This window comes from Dermacentor albipictus, chromosome 9, assembly GCF_038994185.2.
Source record: "Dermacentor albipictus isolate Rhodes 1998 colony chromosome 9, USDA_Dalb.pri_finalv2, whole genome shotgun sequence".
Classification (NCBI taxonomy): domain Eukaryota; kingdom Metazoa; phylum Arthropoda; class Arachnida; order Ixodida; family Ixodidae; genus Dermacentor; species Dermacentor albipictus.
In genome coordinates this window covers 16,895,915-16,914,877 of record NC_091829.1, presented here as the reverse complement: position 1 = coordinate 16,914,877, position 18,963 = coordinate 16,895,915, and the positions used below count along the sequence as shown (strand labels likewise).

The following is an 18,963-nucleotide window of genomic DNA, read 5'->3' as shown; positions in this document are numbered from 1 at the left end:
TGCTCGAAATACTTCTGCAGCAGCCTCTGAAAAGAAGCCGTGCTACAAATCGCTTGACTGTACAACTTGGGTGAAGTACACCAGCACTCTTTAAAAAAGCTAAGCTTGATTTAATGTCAACAGCGGGTCATTGCCTAATAATATTACCAGACGTAGCAGAGGTTGTTGATGGTGTGGTAAATGAAAATGTTTCTGTGAACTATAATTCACGACATTTCACCGAAACGTGGAGGACACATCATGCCACATTTACCACAGTTGGATGGCTCATCACCAGTCAAAAGCCGTAAGTGCATCCGATTTCAGTCGACACATGATAACCTTGGTTCGCTGCATTTTTCATATAAGTGACCATTTTTCTAGGTGTGGTTTAATGACATGCAACCTTTCGGATTTTTCAGTGTCCCATAAGCACTGCCAGTAGCTCCTAAGCTTTCTCTGTAAGAAAGGTTTCAAGTCTAATGCAGGGACAGCTACTGAGAAGTTTCTGGGTTTTGTGAATATTGAGGTGGCAGTTTCGTTTACACGTACATTGCCCTCAATACCTCTATGTCCAGGCGCCCAGCATATTGTAGTATGCTGCTTAGAGATATAGCTTGTACAAAGGAGTGAATAAAGCCCATTAAGTACAGATTCTTCTGTTAAGTAGGTGACCTTATGGATCTTGCGACACTAAAAAAGTCAGTACATAAGTCTTTTAGATTTCCGGGTGTGTTAAACAGCTGTCAATACCATGCACGCCTCGATCATGTAAACCTAGCTCCAGGATGCAAAACGTCCGATTCAGAGAAGGATGAACAAAGTGCTGCATAAGAAACAGCAGCCTGTGACATTGATGCATCAGTGTAATATTCTGGGCATGAGTACTTTGCCTGGAGTTTGAGGAAGTGCATTTTAATGTGCATCTCTGGGGCACGCTTTGCAACCTCGAAAAACGACATGTCACAATCGGTGAGCTGCCGCTACCATGGTGGCAACAGCTTTCAGGGAGGCATCGGGGAATGTTAAAAATGCGGGACACCCATTTATTCACACAGATCCGTCGCACGTAGCGAGAAGAGTGTTGATAGAGCCTGGTAGAAGTATCATTTATGTTTGCATAGAAAGGGTGGTCACTGTTTGCATATACTGTAAAAAAAATTAGGGTGGATCCCTCCTTCACAGGAATCGATAGAACACTAAAGTGGGACATGTCTTCACAGAAGCTGCTGCGTGTTTTCTTTGCGAACTCGTGGTCCGCTGCGACGAAAGGTACACAATTTAGGGGGCAGTGATCGTGTTTCAGGTTTCCTTGGTGCACGCGATCCACTGTAGGCAAGTGGCATCCACTGTAGGCAAGTGGCATCCACTGTAGGCAAGTGGCATCCACTGTAGGCAAGTGGCATCCAGCTTCGGTTCGGCTCCGTAACGTATTGGGCAGCCAGTTGAGTTGCAATGTGCTCAGCTTGAACAATGCGAGTGGCAGAGTGCGCTACTAATGCGCCACACAGTGCCAGAACTTTCAGCAGCAAATATAACTCTTTATTTGGCACAAGAATCCCCAGAAAAACAAGTAACACGCAAAGATGAGCACAACCAATTGCAATGAGCACAATGCACATGCATTGTACACTCGGGTACATTCATTGTACATTCCAGAATGCGCATCACTATTAGCATTGCACCCGTAATCCGACTATACAAGATGCTTTGAAAACAGAATCCGCGGCAAAATTCGGGAAAGTTTAGGTACGTGAAGGCACATCTTGAACAGAGCAACATATAACTTTGTAACAATAGCTAGCAGCTGAAAAACGGTCATTGGAAAAAAAGAAAATTAACAGTGATTGTTGAGTTAATGCATGAAGGTAATAAGTGCCTGCAAGCATCAAGACATATAAAATTAATTTGAAGTGTAGGAAGGTAACGCACAATAACATTACAAGAATGTATAAAGCACAAAGATGCAACAAATTCATGTAGTAGTACATGATTAGAACATAGTCCCTTCATAGTACATAGTAGTCATGTAGTAGTACATAGTCCTTTCAAATCCTCAAACTCAGTCTTCTATAAATACACCAGATTTTGCATCGAGCGTAAAAGCATGTTTTACGAGACAACTGACTATAATTGGGCAAGGGGGGGGGGGGGTAAGTAATGCTGAGAACATGGCTTTTCACGATAGCATACAAGATTATTTACCTGCCGTGAGGGCGTATAGGCTTCACCATTTCACTGCTAAGACCATGGGCATGGGATCAAATCCCGGCCACTGTGGCTGCATTTCGAGGGAGGCGAAATGTGAAAGCGCCCCTCTACCGTGCACTGGGTGCATGTTAAAAGAACACCAGGTGGTCAAAAGTAATACGGAGTCCTCCCATTACAGCATATCTCATAATAATACTTTGGTGTTGGCACACAAAATCTTGGAATTTTTTTAACAAGGTTATTTCGTGTTTGATGCAATATTAAGGGTGAGAGAAAAGACTGCAGTGGAGTGATTTGAGAGGGCTCCCACTCCCTTTCGCATGGCCAACAGGGGGCCACGGCGTTTTTAAAAAGATAAGAGGATCACATAATGTAGGCCTATGTGGGATTACAGCACAGCACTGCTCAACATGGGCATAACCGGTGGTGACCTATGTATGATCTTGAAAACCAGCTTTATAAACCACAGTGTAACCTCATTGCTGTAGCTTTATATGTACCAAGTTGTTTCTCATAATAATGAGTGGTCTCCATCTCAGTCAAATTGCGAGAATTCCTATTGCAAAAAGGAACCATTATCAAGCTACAATACCAAGAAAATTTGCAAACTTTAGCACCCTGAGCGTCTCTCGTTATCGCTAACGACAGGCCTTGAAAATTATAGTAGCAAAAGCTAGCTGTTGACAGGAACATACGCAAAGGCACAGGTAAAACAAACCTGGCAATACTGCTTGTCCTTTGCCTGTATCATGTTCATAGCATGTGTTTGCAAGTTCAAAATGAATTACCAGCTCGTGCAAGTTTATGTTAAGCTGGACATATTCAGGGCGATGTCATTTGCCACTTTGCTGTTTAAGGCAGGGACAAATGCAGCAAGCATACGGCATGTAGTACATTTAAGGATTCACGTTTTTTGCAGGAGTACTACTTTGACCGCCAGCATCTTGCTGACAAATTCCTACGGAAGAGTCAGGGATGCCACCCGCGTGTCAGGAATGGAGACTCCAGGAAGGAGCAGAACAAAAATGGGGACAAGGAGAATGTAATAAGTTGTTTCTCATAATAATGAGTGGTCCCAGTCTCAGTTACAATGTGACAATTCCTATTGCTACAAGGGAACTATTTTTAAGCTACAATACCAAGAAAGTTTGCAAAATTTAGCAGCCCGAGTGTCTATTTGTCGCTAATAGCAGGCAGTGAAACTCAATGTAGCAAAACCACGCTGCGGATAGGAACGTATGCAAAGGCACAGGTAAAATAGACCCGGCAACACTGCTTATCGTTTTCCTGTATCATGTTCATAGAATGTGTTTGGAAGTTCATTGTGAATTACCAGCTCGTGCAAGTTTGTGTTAAGCTTGACATACTCAGGGCCATGTCATTTTTCACTTTGCTGTTGAAGGCAGGGACAAATGCAGCAGGCATACGGCTTGTACTACATTTAAGGACTCTGGTTTTTTGCAGGAGTACTACTTTGACCGCCGGCATCTTGCTGACAAATTCCTACGGAAGAGTCAGGGATGCCACCCGCGTGTCAAGAATGGCGACTCCAGGAAGGAGCAGGACAAAAATGGGGACAAGGAAAACGATGCAACTGCTGGTGGCAATTGTCCCATGGAAGTGCTGCAGCACTCGAGGTATGCATGACAAAAACTTGTACGAAACTGTAGCTGCACATAGCACTGTTTGCAGAACTGCATAATTTATGGCCATGCTGTTGATCTGTGACATCCAGCGCACATGAAGAATGTTAATGGCAGTAAAGTGACACTAGAGCAAAACACTCATTGAGATAAGACTGACAAATTGTCCATTGAAAGGTCTGTATCAATTAATTTTGCAGTGAGAAACTGATTAATTGATGAAAGGAACGAAGGCTTCACTGCAGGTTTTTAAATTTTGCGCTGATACCACAGCGTTGGCATGTTAATGTGATGCAGATTTCCGAGTATTTTGTCACATTTGCCTTGTTCAAATTTGCTCAAGAGAAACCCTTCCATTTTCAGCAATTTTATGCTCAAGCCTCTGCTTAGTGAAAAGTGAAAGCAAGGATTACAGAAAGGACTAGAGGCCTTTTCTGGCTTTACTGTATTCGTCTGCAAGTGCTAGTTAACCAGTGAGGAGCTACAGTGCATGAATTATGGCATAGAATAAGAAAGTAATTTGGCTAACTTACTATATGTACCTGAACCTAACATGCCAACGAATCTAATGTGCACCCAACTGTCATGGGTTTTGAGAAAATAAAAGTGCATCTAAAGGCGATGCGCAGCTGGTTTGTAGAAAATATAGGATGTCACCACATTCGCTGTCAGAAGCTAAGACGTGGAGAGTAACTTCACTGAAGAGAAATTGTTCTAGAATGAGGTTTCAATATAAAAACCGTGCATTGTTGCTATTTTTGCTTCATTTCCCACCGATAACAAGCACTGTGGTATGGTTTATCTCGACTGATCACCTTTAGAGATATGGTGGAATCATGTTAATTCAAATCCACTTAATTTAAATGTCTGTCAGTCCAAATAAACGAAAGTGGTCCTGTCAAAATTATGTGCATTTCCATGTGCAAAAATCCCCAGCAGTTTGTACGCGTAAGCATTTGTGGCTGTTAATTTTGACATACCACATTCCGCCAACTCACGGTCGCGCTTCTGACCTGGCAGTGCCACTGCTTCTTTCTTATGGATCGTATTTTGACGTGCGTAATGCCTTCGTAAGATAATGCCTTCGTATTGCGTAGGAATGCCTTCATAAAAGCACTGTCCCACTTTGATACACCCATAGACAACGTCTCTGCACCAAAAATCCATAAAAGTTAGCCGTCAAGTCAGAATGTGGGTTATTTGTATATGTTTTACGTAAGTGAATTGTGCCTTGAGGTGCAGCTTCACTGCAGCATAGCTGTGTGGCTTCATGGCAGCAGGAACCGCTCTGCCATGGAACCACGCTTGCAGAACTCGTCACTCATGTGTTCGTTTGTGCACAGCTAACACAGGGCTGCACGTAAGTCCTACATTCAATGCTAGTATTCCTTAATTATGCATGTGTGCACCCACCGTCTCTTGCCAAGTATGAGCACTTGAGCTTCTGGGGCAGTCGTAAAAGGCATGCATTCATTTTCCCGGACGTCGCGGCCCCTAGGGAATCCGAAAAATCGTACGTTGAATTGATTTGTTTTGCAATGTGCGCCGGCTGCTTCCGCTGGTTGCAATTTCATGCTGATGAACTAAGTGTGCGTGAGGATATCCTTCTGCTTAAATATGTGTGGCTTTTCCACAATGCTTCTTGTGCACCTCATTTGCAGTGGACATGCATATCAAGAATGACTTCATCAAAGCACTGTCCCACTTTGAAACACCCATAGACAGCGTTCCTGAAGGCTACTGTTCGTTCCTGGTAAGATGCCAAGTTCGTAGCTACGCCTGATGTTGCAATATGTTTGTTACAATAATCAGTGGTCCCAGTCTCAGTCGAATTGCGAGAATTCCTATTGCAAAAAGGAACCATTATTAAGCTACAATACCAAGTACGTTTGCAAACTTTATCAACCTGAGTGTCTCTATTTGTCGCTAATAGCAGGCCGTGAAACTCCATGTAGCAAAAACACGCTGCGGATAGGAACGCACAGGTAAAACAAACCTGGCAATACTGCTTGTCCTTTGCCTGTATCATGTTCATAGCATGTGTCTGCAAGTTCAATGTGAATTACCAGCTCGTGCAAGTTTGTGTTAAGCTTGACATACTCAGGGCGATGTCATTTGCCACTTTGCTGTTTAAGGCAGGGACAAATGCAGCAGGCATATGGCTTGTACATCTAAGGACCCATGTTTTTAATGAAGTACTACTTTGACCGCCGGCATCTTGCTGACAAATTCCCACGGAAGGGTCAGAGATGTCACTGGCGTGGCAAGAATGGTGACTCCACGAAGGAACACAGCAAAAATGGGGACAAGGAGAATGTAATAAGTTGTTTCTCATAATTATGAGTGGTCCCAGTCCCAGTTACATTGTGACAATTCCTATTGCTACAAAGGAAGTATTTTTAAGCTACAAGACCAAGACAGTTTGCAAACTTTAGCAGCCCGAGTCTATTTGTCGCTAATAGCAGGCTGTGAAACTAAAGTAGCAAAACCACGCTGCGGATAGGAACGAATGCAAAAGCACAGGTAAAACAGACCCTGCAACACTGCTTGTACTTTGCCTGTATCATGTTCATATCGTGTGTTTGCAAGTTCAATGTGAATTACCAGCTCGTGCAAGATGTCATTTGTCCATTTGATGTTTAAGGTAGGGACAAGTACAGCAAGAATATGGCTTGTAGTACATCTAAGGACCCATGTTTTTTGCAGAAGTACTGCTTTGACTGCCGGCATCTTGCTGACAAATTCTCACGGAAGAGTCCGGGGATGGCACTCGTGTGGCATGAATGGCGACTCCAGGAAGGAGCCGAACAAAAATGGGGGCAAGGAAAATGATGCAACTGCTGGTGGCAATTGTCCCATGGAAGTGCTGCAGCACCCGATGTATGTATGACAAAAACTTGTACGAAACTGTAGCTGCACATAGTACCATTTGCACAACTGCATAATTTACGGCCATACTGTTGATCTGCGACATTCAGCGCACATGAACAATGTTAATGGCAGAAAAGTGACGCTTGAGCAAAACACTCATTGAAATAAGACTGACAAATTGTCCATTCAAAGCTCTGTATGAATGTTTTGTCGTGAGAAAGTCATTACTTGATGAAAAAACAAAGGCTTCACTGCAATTTTTAAAATTTCACACTGAAACCACAGTGTTGGCATGTTAATGTGATGCAGATTTCGGAGTATTATGTCACATGTGGAACACTGAAGTGCAATAGAATTATTTGAAATTTGCTATGTACAAATTTGCTCAAGAAAAACCCGTCTATTTTCAGCAATTTTACGATCAAGCCTATGCATAGTGAGAAGTGAAAGCAAACATTACAAAAAGGACAAGAGGCCTTTCCTGGCTTTACTGTATTCGTCTGCAAGTGCTAGAGAACCAGTGAGGAGCTACAGTGAATTTCAGCCAAAAATAAAAAAGCGATTTGGCTAACTTACCATATGCACCTGAACCTCACGCCAACGAAACTAATGTGCACCCAACTTTCGTGGGTTTTAATTGAGAAAGTAAAGGTGCATCTAAATGCAATGTGCAGCTGGTTTGTAGAAGAAAATATAGCATGTCACCACATTCGCTATCAGAAGCTAAGACGTGGAGAGTTTAACTTCACTGAAGGGAAATTATTCAAGAATGAGCTTCCAACGGTGTATCTCGACCGATCACCTTTAGAGATATGGTGGAATCATGTTAATTCAAATCTGCTTAATTTGAATGTCTGGTTTATTCAGACTGACAAAGCGGTCCTGTCAAAATTATGTGCATTTCCATGTGTAAAAATCCCCAGCACTTTGTACGCAAAAGCATTTGTGGCTGTTAATTTTAACATACCACACCCCGCCAACTCGCACGGTCACGCTTCTGACCTGGCAGTGCCAGTGCTTCTTCCTTATGGATCGTATTTTGACAGTGCGTAATGCCTTCGTAAAATAATGCCTTTGTTATGCATAAGAATGCCTTCATAAAAGCACTGTCCCACTTTGATACACCCATAGACAACGTCTCTGCACCAAAAATCCATAAACGTTAGCCGTCAAGTCAGGATGTGGATTATTTATATATGTTTTATGTAGGTGAATTGTGCCCTGAGGTGCAGCTTCACAGCAGCGTAGCTGTGTGGCTTCATGGCAGCAGGAACCGCTTTGTCGTGAAGCCACGCTTGGAGGACTCGTCACTTATGTGTTAGTTTGTGCACTGAGCTAATACAGTGCTGCACGTAAGTCCTCTATTCAATGAGCTTTCCCCGATTCAAACACCATTGAATGCAAACCGACTTAGATTTCCAATTATTGATACCTGTAGTAAGAGTTGACATAACTCCAGATGGGAGCTGCCCCCAGCTCCTTTGTCCCGCCTATGGTCATGCCTCCGCGTTTTGTGGTAGCACCGCCCTTCCGCCCACCGGGGTCCCCGGGAGCCAACAGCCAGACGGCACCACACTTTGATGTTCAGGCCTGCATGCTGGGGCTGCATCTACAACAGCCAGCGCAACAGCTGTCGGAACTTTGCACCGAACTTAGCAATATATGCAGCCGACAACATTCCTGGCACTATGTGCAGATATTGCCATCAATGCTCGGCACAGCGCCAGAAAAGCTGCATGCCATATATGCTGATGCATTGGGTGCATCACTAATTGCATCAATAATTCACTGTTCCAGATCATAGTTGAGCAAAAATTGAATACAGAGCAACCATCACGAACCTGCCACCTCCGACGATAAACTGTCGCCAATGGCGCGAACACAGTCTTGCTTTTGTATCTAATTGCAATGGTGCAGGCAATTTTCGGATGCAGTTTCTCAGCGGGCAATGACAGTGCGTAATGCCTTCGTAAGATAATGCCTTTGTTAGGCATAAGAATGCCTTCATAAAAGCACTGTCCCACTTTGATACACCCATAGACAACGTCTCTGCACCAAAAATCCATAAACGTTAGCCGTCAAGTCAGGATGTGGATTATTTATATATGTTTTATGTAGGTGAATTGTGCCCTGAGGTGTAGCTTCACAGCAGCGTAGCTGTGTGGCTTCATGGCAGCAGGAACCGCTTTGTCGTGAAGCCACGCTTGGAGGACTCGTCACTTATGTGTTAGTTTGTGCACCGAGCTAATACAGTGCTGCACGTAAGTCCTCTATTCAATGAGCTTTCTCCGATTCAAACACCATTGAATGCAAACCGACTTAGATTTCTAATTAATGATACCTGTAGTAAGAGTTGACATAACTCCAGATGGGAGCTGCCCCCAGCTCCTTTGTCCCGCCTATGGTCATGCCTCCGCGTTTTGTGGTAGCACCGCCCTTCCGCCCACCGGGGTCCCCGGGAGCCAACAGCCAGACGGCACCACACTTTGATGTTCAGGCCTGCATGCTGGGGCTGCATCTACAACAGCCAGCGCAACAGCTGTCGGAACTTTGCACCGAACTTAGCAATATATGCAGCCGACAACATTACTGGCACTATGTGCAGATATTGCCATCAATGCTCGGCACAGCGCCAGAAAAGCTGCATGCCATATATGCTGATGCATTGGGTGCATCACCAATTCATCAAGAAAACTGTTCCAGATCATAGTTGAGCAAAAATTGAATACAGAGCAACCATCACGAACCCGCCACCTCCGACGATAAACTGTCGCCAATGGCGCGAACACAGTCTTGCTTTTGTATCTAATTGCAATGGTGCAGGCAATTTTCGGATGCAGTTTCTCAGCGGGCAATGCTACAAATGTTAGAGAACGACTTCTCTCAGTTTTGACCAAAAAAGGTGCATTACATGTGAAAGATATAGATGGCTTGTATTTTGATGTAAAGTTATGTTTCATGCTTCTATGCTACAATATATGGCGAATGTATTACATGGAAAGCATCGCAGATGTGAACCTATTTACCATGAAACAAGCAAAGTGACACATTTCTGAGACCAGCAGCTACACTGCACCACTTGTGCTTGCCACGAAAACATAGCATGTTGCATACAGGGAACACAGAAGTGCACTAGTAACATGGAATTTGACGTGACATGACATCAACAAACTGTAGTTGTATTATATGAAGCAATTAATCCATAGAAAGGGTTTCAGGTCAAAAACAACTGCACTTCAAGACATACTGAGTGTGTTTTCTATCACTGCATATTTTCCTTAATGTTGCCTTCCAAGTACGAAACAGAGTAGTGTACCTCTGCGCTCTGATCTAAAGGCAATATTTCTTGAAATGTGGTGCCCACTATGTGCTGCCCTTGAATTAAGTGGTGGCAATGTCTGCAAGAAGAATCCTTTTTAGACTGGTGTCCACAGTTCCTGCACTAGGCCACCAGACAGTATTCTGGTACTGTTGTGGGGGCACGTGCAGGTGACATTCTTAGGATGAAGTGTATGCTTTTTACTTAAGGATTTGGGGCATATTCGGGATTCTGCATTGTGATGTAATTCCAACTACCTTTCTTTTCATTCCAAATGACTTAAAAGATTTGAAAAATATAAAGCTCATGTGACTAGTCGCAGCTGGAACGCCAAATTTTGTTTCACTGCTTAAGCACAAAGAATTATAAAGCATGTGCAGCCTTCTGGCTAGTAGTGTGGGTAGACATTGCTGTGACCCACTGACAAAGTAAACAGGCCACAGATGTTGTACGGTTGTTAGTCCCGTTGTAGTCCTTTCCTGATCTCTTGACTGGTCAAAGGTGCCTTGAAGGTGAGCTAGCTGTCCGCTGTCCTTTGCAGTGGTGGGCCTAGGGACAAGTTTCGGCTGCAGCCAAAGCCATACAATCTGGAGCCAGAAAACATGGATTTCGAGAAGCTGAAGCATCTAAACACAGAGGCCGAATCCGCCGCAGCTGGGCCTCATGTTGCAACAGAGGCCACGAGCCGGACAGGAAGTGCGGTCGTGTCAGGCCAGAAACCAGTGGCATTCTTTGTGTCACCAGCAACAGGCACAGCACCAGCAGCAACAGGATGCTCAAGCAGAGGGTAAACTTGCTGGTTGTAGGCCATCTCGGCTTCGGTCTACAAAGGCCGGAGTCTTGAAAATGCTCCGCTCATTGCTTCTCATTTCTTCTCATTGCTTTCTCATTTTGAGCAAGGTGTGGAGCACTACAAACAGTACTAATGCCAGCAACCGCAACACCACCCCGAATGAGTCAGAAAGGTGCGTTTTGCAGCAGAAGTTCTGGTGGGCGCTTGCCCCACTAAAGATGATGCTGGTGTAGCTAGTGAGCATTACTGGTATTATCTTCTTGTCTTGGTGTAAGAAGTACCGATGCACAGAGTAGGATTGTAGCGTGTGCTGGAATGCGAGTTGGATCATCACGGGGCTGCACTGGTCGCATTCCAAATGTCACAAGTTTCGTACCATGTTCATCGTTGTCCTCTGTCATTCTTGTTGTCATCCTTGTTCATCATCTTCGGCAATGCTGAGCCACCCATGAAGTGCTAGAAATCAATAAGAATTAATAAATTTCAGTTCATTTTTTTCGACAGCAGTAGTTGTGGCGCAAAGTACGGTCCTAACTATTGCCTCAATTCTTGCGCAGATCACATAGCAATTGAGCTCAAAGAACAGCACCTACTAACAAAGCGGACACATGTACAGCCGGCTACCATTGCATCGTCACTACTGCACGACAACTGCGTACATCGGAACAACTGCGCTGCATGCCGGCAGAGACAAGCTTTCTTAAGTGGCTGGCTCTGGACAGTGTTCTTCATTTTGGCAGCAGTGGTTGTGGCGTAAAGTATGGTCCTAACCAATGCCTCAATTTTTGCGCAGGTTAGTGCTTTAGTAATTTTTTCATAGCCCTTCAAAATACCCTCTGTGCCGCCACCAGTGCTGCCTTTTCACTCTGTTTTACTGCTTATGTTTTTTGCTCTGTGTGCTTAACTGCGATGCCGACTAACGCTGAGCTGGCAAGGGAAATTGAAGTACTCCAAGATGAAGTCGCACAGATGCGCCAAAGCCTGATGGGTTTTAACGACTTGTACGAGTCTGTGAAATCAAGGAATGACAGTCTTGTGTAAGAAAACAAATCTCCGAGGGATGAGAACAAGTCCCTCATGCATAGTAACAAGAACCTTACGCAAAGAGTTGGTGACCTGGAGCAGTACTCACGGCAAAACAATGTGGAAATTAAGGGCATCCCAAAAACAGACCGAGAAAACTGCGTGTCAATCGTACAGGTCTTGGGTGAAAAGATCGGCTGTCCTGTGGCTGCTGCTGATATAGAAATTGTTCACCGAGTACCTGCATCATAGCCCGATTCTGCTCTAGGACAAAAAGGCCGACTTTGCACCCAAAATGCGAAAGGCCGTACTCACTACGACGGCTATCGGGCTCTCGCATAAGCCACCAACATCTATTATTGTCAATGATCATCTAACACTGGAAAATAAGCGACTTTTCGCGCAGGCGCTAGAACTTAAGAAATCTAAAGGTTGGAAATTTCTGTGGACCGCATCTCCAGTGTGACTGATCTAACTACGCGTAATCACATGACATTTTCTTAGCACTCTCTTATCTTTACAATTCATCATGGCTGATTCATCATTCTCTGCTGAAAAAAGAGCAGCCCACGCTATCTTTAGTACATCTGAACATCCACAGTATTCGTAGGCACCACGATGATCTTGTCACGTTTATTTCCATTCTGGACCACGCCTTCTCTTTCATTTGCCTGTCTGAGATATGGTTGTCATCACATGACGGAAATCTGTATGGTCTTCCCAATCATATTTCTGAATACTGTCATCGCGAAGGACATAGTAATGGCGGTTCGGCCATATTAGCAAATTCAAAACTGTCATAGAAACGCCGTCATGACCTCACGTTGTGCACTTCTCTCTGCAAATCTGTTTGGTTAGAAGTAGATCAAAGTAACTTTCAGTCAAGCGGTAACTGGTTGCTGAACAATCGTAATATTATAATTGCGTCCACCTATCGCTCACCTTCCTCCTCTTATATTGAGTTCTGCAGCAAATTCAAGCAGTGACTGAACAAGTTAATTGACGAGAACAAGGATATTATAATTTGTAGTGACATTAACATCAGTATAATTGACCCTAACAGTCAGTCATGCTCCGAGTACGTTAGCACTTTTTTTAGCTGTGGATCTTCTTCGCTAATTCATACTCCAACTCGGTATGAACAAGGCAGTTCCATCACTCTAATAGATCATATCATTTCCAGCTTACCTACTCATAATACCATGATATAACAGACCATTATCCCATCTTTTTTAGTGCAGGCTCTGCAACATCTAGTCTCTCTGGAAAAAATACCAGGTCATTCTCCGATTCAAATAAATCCATTCACCCAATTCGTGCGACTTACTGGAGTGACGTGTTTCAGGAGCAATGTGCAAAAAAAGCTTTTGCATCTTTTTCACCGAAGATATCAGAGTGCACTAACTTATGCATGAGTAACTTCACCTTGACACGCTGGTTCAGTACACCAAGAAAGCCTTGGATCAGCAACAGTTTAATGCGGTCCATAGTAAAAAAATGCAACCTTCACAAGAAGCTCAAAGCTCAGCCACTTAACACATTGCGTTCGCGATTCAAAGCATATCCAAATGTTCTTGCAGCCACTCTAAAATGCGCTAAGTGTAATTACTATGAAAACAAGATTGGACAAAGTGGAAACGACACCAGACGAAACTGGCAAGCTATTAAAGAATTTTTAAACACTAATACCACTGATAATGGCATATCATGCATCAGCTACAATTCAGTTAACGGACCCTGAGGACGTCGATAACGCTTTCAGTAACCATTTTAGTGCTATAGTTTATCTACAGCATGAACTACCCTTACTTAGTTTACCACGCAGTCCCCATTCATTTTACTTATACCCCACAACTTCACAAGAAGTTTGTAGTATCATAACATCACTCAAAACAACTGGGCCTGGCCTTGATCTCATCCGACAGCCGTATATTAAGCTTGTGCGCAAAGAAAGTTCACCGGTACTTGCCAACACAATAAATAAATGATTTAAAGATGGTGTCTTTCCCAAAAGCCTCAAAATGGGTAAGGTAATCCCAGTTTTTAAGAAAGGTAATCGTGAGTGTGAATAATTATCGTCCTATTTGCATTTTTGTCTTTCTTTAGCAAGGTAATTTAGAAAGCATATAACTAATTACTTATCTAAATTTAAGCTATTATCTCCTTATCAATTTGGTTTTAGAGAGCATTTCTCTACTGAACTTGTACTTATTACTATTACTGACAAACTTAAGTTAGCTATAGACGAAGGCCTATTAGTCGGTGCTCTCTATTGATTTCACTAAAGCGTTTTATACAATTATACACACAAACTAGAATCGTATGGCATTTTTGGCCTACCTTTGCCGTTAACTCGCCACTACCAAACAGACCGACCACAAATAATCCAAGTGAATAGTTCCTTCTCTTCACCTAAAATTAATAATAGAGGCGTCCCTCAGGGATCGATGCTTGGGCCGTTATTACGCATGCCCACTGCTTTCTCTATGCTAATGACAACCATTTTCATATCCGACTAAAATTCCATCACACTACTAAACAAATTAAACAATGATCTCGCTAATGTGCATGCATGGTACCTGAAAAGCATGTTATATATCAATCCATCGAAGAAAACATTTATAGTATTTCATTCCCCTCAAACATTATTCATAGCTTCCTTAGTTGTATCCCTTAACAATCACATAATTGCAAGATCTGGGTCAACCAAATTTCTAGGCATTAACTTAGATGACCACATAAAATTCAACCGCCATGCCCAATCGTCATCAAATCGCGCTCTTTTTTTTTGAACCAAGTATTATTTTGTCTTTGTATTACGCGTACATTCACAGTCATCTTTCATATTGCCTCTCATCATGGGGTAATACATCACTCATTTCCACCAACTAGAAGCTTTACAAAAGCAAGCGGTACGATTAATGACATTTCAACCTTTTACGTCTCACTTTGCTCCCATTTTTCGTTCCCTAAACCTTCTCCGCTTGCGCATGTTATTCAGTCATAAGCTGTTGCCAATAATGTTCCGCCTCATAAATACGGGGCTACGCATTGAAAGTTTCAAACGATTCAAATTTCACACAAAAAGAAATAAAAATGGCTGGTTCTCCCGGGCATAGTGCATGTTCGCAACAGCACACCGCACCCACCACACCACGCCACACTGGTCCATATGGACACTGCCCAGCTAGAAAAAAAAAAATGGTTGAAAGCTGCATGACAGGCAGCGAAAGATGCCAGGGAGACAGAGCTCACTGCCCAGCTGGAAGAAGAATTTGAAGAAAATTTTGAAGAAAAAGAAGAAGAAGAAGCTGGGGTTTTACGTGCCAAAACCATGATCCGATTATGAGGCATGCCATAGTGGAGACTCCCGATTAATTATGACCACCAGGGGACCTTTAGCGTCCTCCCAATGCACGGGACACAGGTGTTTTTGGATTTCGCCTCCATCAAAACGGGATTTGATCCCCAGACCTCATGCTTAGCAGCGCAACACCATAACCACTAAGCCACCGCGGCGAGGTAGAAGCGCCAGGAGGCGCCACGCTGCTCGAGGCGGCTTATGAAGCTTATGGTGCCCTGTATCTGCCTTTTGAAAGGCACTATTGGAAATGACAAATAAAACTTCAGTGTACTAGAAATTACAGCTTGGGTGAAATTGTGAACAAGCATTAGGAAGAACTCGGAAGCAATATTTTTTGTAACTTGTTTGGGCAGTAACTAGTGTATGTAATGCAGTCTTGTACAAAGGGTTGGGGGCCAGAGACTACATTTGTTTTTGTTTTGACTGGTTGCCCGGGTGACCTCGCTTTTGACTTGTCAGATGAAGGTCGCCAAAAACGGGAGCGAAAAGCATTTCATGCTTAAAAAATAACTAAATAGAAAGAAGAGCTGTTTGCCATTCGCTCAAATCGCTTCATTTTTAGAAATTTGTGAATGACGAGAAATGCGAACATCAACATTGCTCGCATTTTTTTATTACTTCATTTCATCACATCTCAGAATGCCCGGCAGCCGCTAGGTGCGCGCATGTTCCTTGAAACCGAAACTAGCATTTGCTTTCCGGGGGTTGGGGGAAGGCTTGTGAAGATTACGAGTACGTGGTTTACACAGTGGTAGCTTTTAAATGGTTGTTAAACGGCAGCACACAATACTCCCATGGTTACGATATCTTGTGTGGGTCTGAGGGGGGATGCAGGAGCAGGTGCCAAATTTGAGTTGTGTTTTGTCACCACTCAGATAACATTTTATTACAGTTGTTGGATTTCGGCCTGTACCGGTCACTAAATATAGAAATGAGTAAGTAAAACGGCAAATATTTTTGTTCATGATATGTGATGGGAAATGTGCCCACCTTAGCAAGAATTTCAAGAAACTACTGAAACTCATGTGAAAAATATTCCTCATACAGCAGTAAAAACGTGTTGTACGATATGTTGGTTTTTGTTTCTGTACTTTTTTCTTAAGGCACAGAGCTGATGGGATGATGCATACGTACTTGGATGATGAGATGATGATAAGCTAGCTAGTAGACGTCTACCTTCCAACTTGATCTAGCTGAGGCCACAGCTCACTTTGACAATGGTCAGTGTCTTTCTCGTGCCAATTTCTAACCAGATGAGCTGTTGTCAAGCCCTTGATTTCATGCTACTGTAATACTGTACAAATATCAAATTGATAATCATTCAAAGAAGTAATAAAGAGAGTAGACTGAAATAGTTCTCAATGTTCACAAAGAAAGGTATTTGTGCTCTATGTATTGTTCTCCTACTCCTTATAAACTGCTCCTTGTAAACTGCAAGACTACAGTTTTCAGTTAAGCTCGGGCAAGTATATGCATTTCTAGTGATCAAATAGTGTCAGCACTAACAAACTTGGATGTGTACCAAAGTTGGTAATGAAACACTATTGGAGGTTTTCATACAAAGTACAACACCTGCCACTATGCATGCGCAAGAGAACTAGCAAATTCACATCATTCCCCATTATTTTTAAGAATTTAAGATACAGCTTAAAGAAATGCAGCAGTGCAGTCCACTCATATTCTACAGCCATTCTCAACGTTAGAGCACCATGCCTGTAAAATAGTTCTACATTTTCAGAGTCAGAAAGGAACATTGTTTTACGATACTAGTGGATCAGTATTAGCATACTATACCGTGCGTTCTGGCCATAGCAGTGCACTTTATGAGCATGTCTGTCTGACATAGTGCAACAAAGTCACCATTATATTTCCATTGTTCCACAGGGCATGAGTAGGTTCCACTGCATGTGCATCTTAGGTGCCAGTAGACTTGCAGTGGTATGAAAATGCATGGATCCATATGCAAAAACCACACATACCATTTCCAAGACTGAATACAGCCCATAAATGCCACTATCACCTCGGGTAAACTACACTCTAAACGGTTGCATATGGTCCTAACGGCAGCACAGCCGAGTGCTAGTGTGTGGACAGTGCATATTAAGCAAGATAAAACGGCACGCAGAAAGGCTGCTCCCTGTCTCTACGCAGACACTATCTTGCTTAATTGCTCACAGACGCATAAGGAAGCAGTAAAAAAATGAAGTTTATTTTATAAATGCAAACGTGACTCGGCGTGGTTGCTACGAGTATGACTTATGGAGCAAGTCCATAGCAAATGCAACTTCTTTACAGAGAAATTAGAAATCTTAACTATCAATGAAACAAAAAATACAATTCTCTTAGTTAAAATGGTAATTCAAATGTTTATAAAATGGTGACAGAGACCAACAAGCTTTTTTGACAGCATCACTAAATGTAGCAAAAATTTTCAAATAAAGCAAACAGTGCAGAGAAAGATTGGCCAGAATTGCAAGCTTGAAAGGCATCAAAGGTGCATTTACAATGCTCTCTTGAATTCATCTATTCATCGTGAATTATTCCAGTAAGGAATGTTCTAAAGGATTTATTTTACCGAAATCATGGCTGCATAAACTATACCATTGTCACATAACACACGCACACACACAAAACTGATTTGTGCTGCTTTCAAATGTTACCAATTGGAATTACAATTGAATTGTGACTATAGGCTACCACAAAGAGCTTGTTGTGGGCACTGGAGCTGTGTTTTGATTAGGAGGTCCACCATTTGTTTTTTTTTTCAGTATCCCACTTTCTGCTCGACTGCATTTTTTTTAATAAAGGGAAAATCAGACATCCACCTGTTCATAGCAATTGCTACAAAGGAAACCCATACGGGTTCCTTGAAAGAAAAACCTCATAATTGAAGAAAAATTCGTCGTGGTCCGGGACACGAGCTCAGGACCACCGCCTTTCCGGGGCAGCCGCTCTACCATCCGAGCTAACCAGGCTGCTAGTAGATGGCAGGGCGAAGTCGAATTTGTCGACAACACGAAGCAAAGGCAAGTGTTTGACGTTGTAGTTCTGCGGAAACCCGCAAGGTGGAGAGAATTAATGAATAAAGGGAAAATCAGACATCTACCTGTTCGCAGCAATTCCTACAAAGGAAACCCATACGGGTTCCTCGAAAGAAAAGTCTCATAGTTGAAGAAAAATTCGTCCTACTCCTGGTCTCGTCCTGGTCCGAGAATTTTTCTTCGACTACGAGGCGTTTCTTTCGAGAAACCCGTACGGGTTTCCTTTGTAGCAATTGCTACGAACAGGTGGATGTCCGATTCTTCCTTTATTCATTACTTCTCTCCACCTTGCGGGTTTCTGCAGAACTACTACATCAAACAACCGCATTTTTTATATTGATGAATGTTTTACTGTGCATGCCCTACCATTGTGCATCTTTGAAACACTGTCAACTGTTCCTGCGCCTAGAATCCGCATATTTGGCTGTCTATCTTTGGTTGGGTTTTTTTTTTTTTTTTTTTTTTTTTTTTACTGTCGTCATTGTGATTGGTATACTTTATAGTTCTTGTGTGCAGTTTTGCCATAGGTATAATGCCAGGCCAACATTTTTTTTTCGTGTTATCCTTTTTCCTGGCCAACCTTATATGTGCTGTCATGCCACATTATCATCCATTCCTCTTCATTTCTTCGTGTTAAATTGCAAATTTGAGCCTTATGTTTGTACACTGATGAGTTACCTTGCACTTTTATTGCCACACTACACTTTGCACGTGTTTTG

At 42.8% G+C, this 18,963-nt stretch overlaps 1 protein-coding gene across 3 annotated transcripts in view; it reads right to left on the bottom strand.

Moving 5' to 3' along the window:
- Positions 1 to 966: 966 nt before the first annotated feature.
- The window catches only part of LOC135903701 (uncharacterized), a 107,057-nt gene continuing 89,060 nt past the window's right edge, over positions 967 to 18,963 (bottom strand). Inside the window, exons 4-6 of one of the 3 annotated variants that reach the window (XM_065434051.1) lie at positions 9,046 to 9,222; positions 8,137 to 8,313; positions 1,500 to 6,699 (exon numbers count right to left, since the gene is read on the bottom strand). In XM_065434051.1, coding sequence (XP_065290123.1) covers positions 6,517 to 6,699; positions 8,137 to 8,313; positions 9,046 to 9,222 — 537 coding nt within the window. In that variant the 3' untranslated portion in view covers positions 1,500 to 6,516. Of the gene's footprint in view, positions 1,390 to 1,499; positions 6,700 to 8,136; positions 8,314 to 9,045; positions 9,223 to 18,963 lie in introns of those variants that run through there. The other 2 variants (XM_065434052.1, XR_010564890.2) reach the window with 2 other exon arrangements.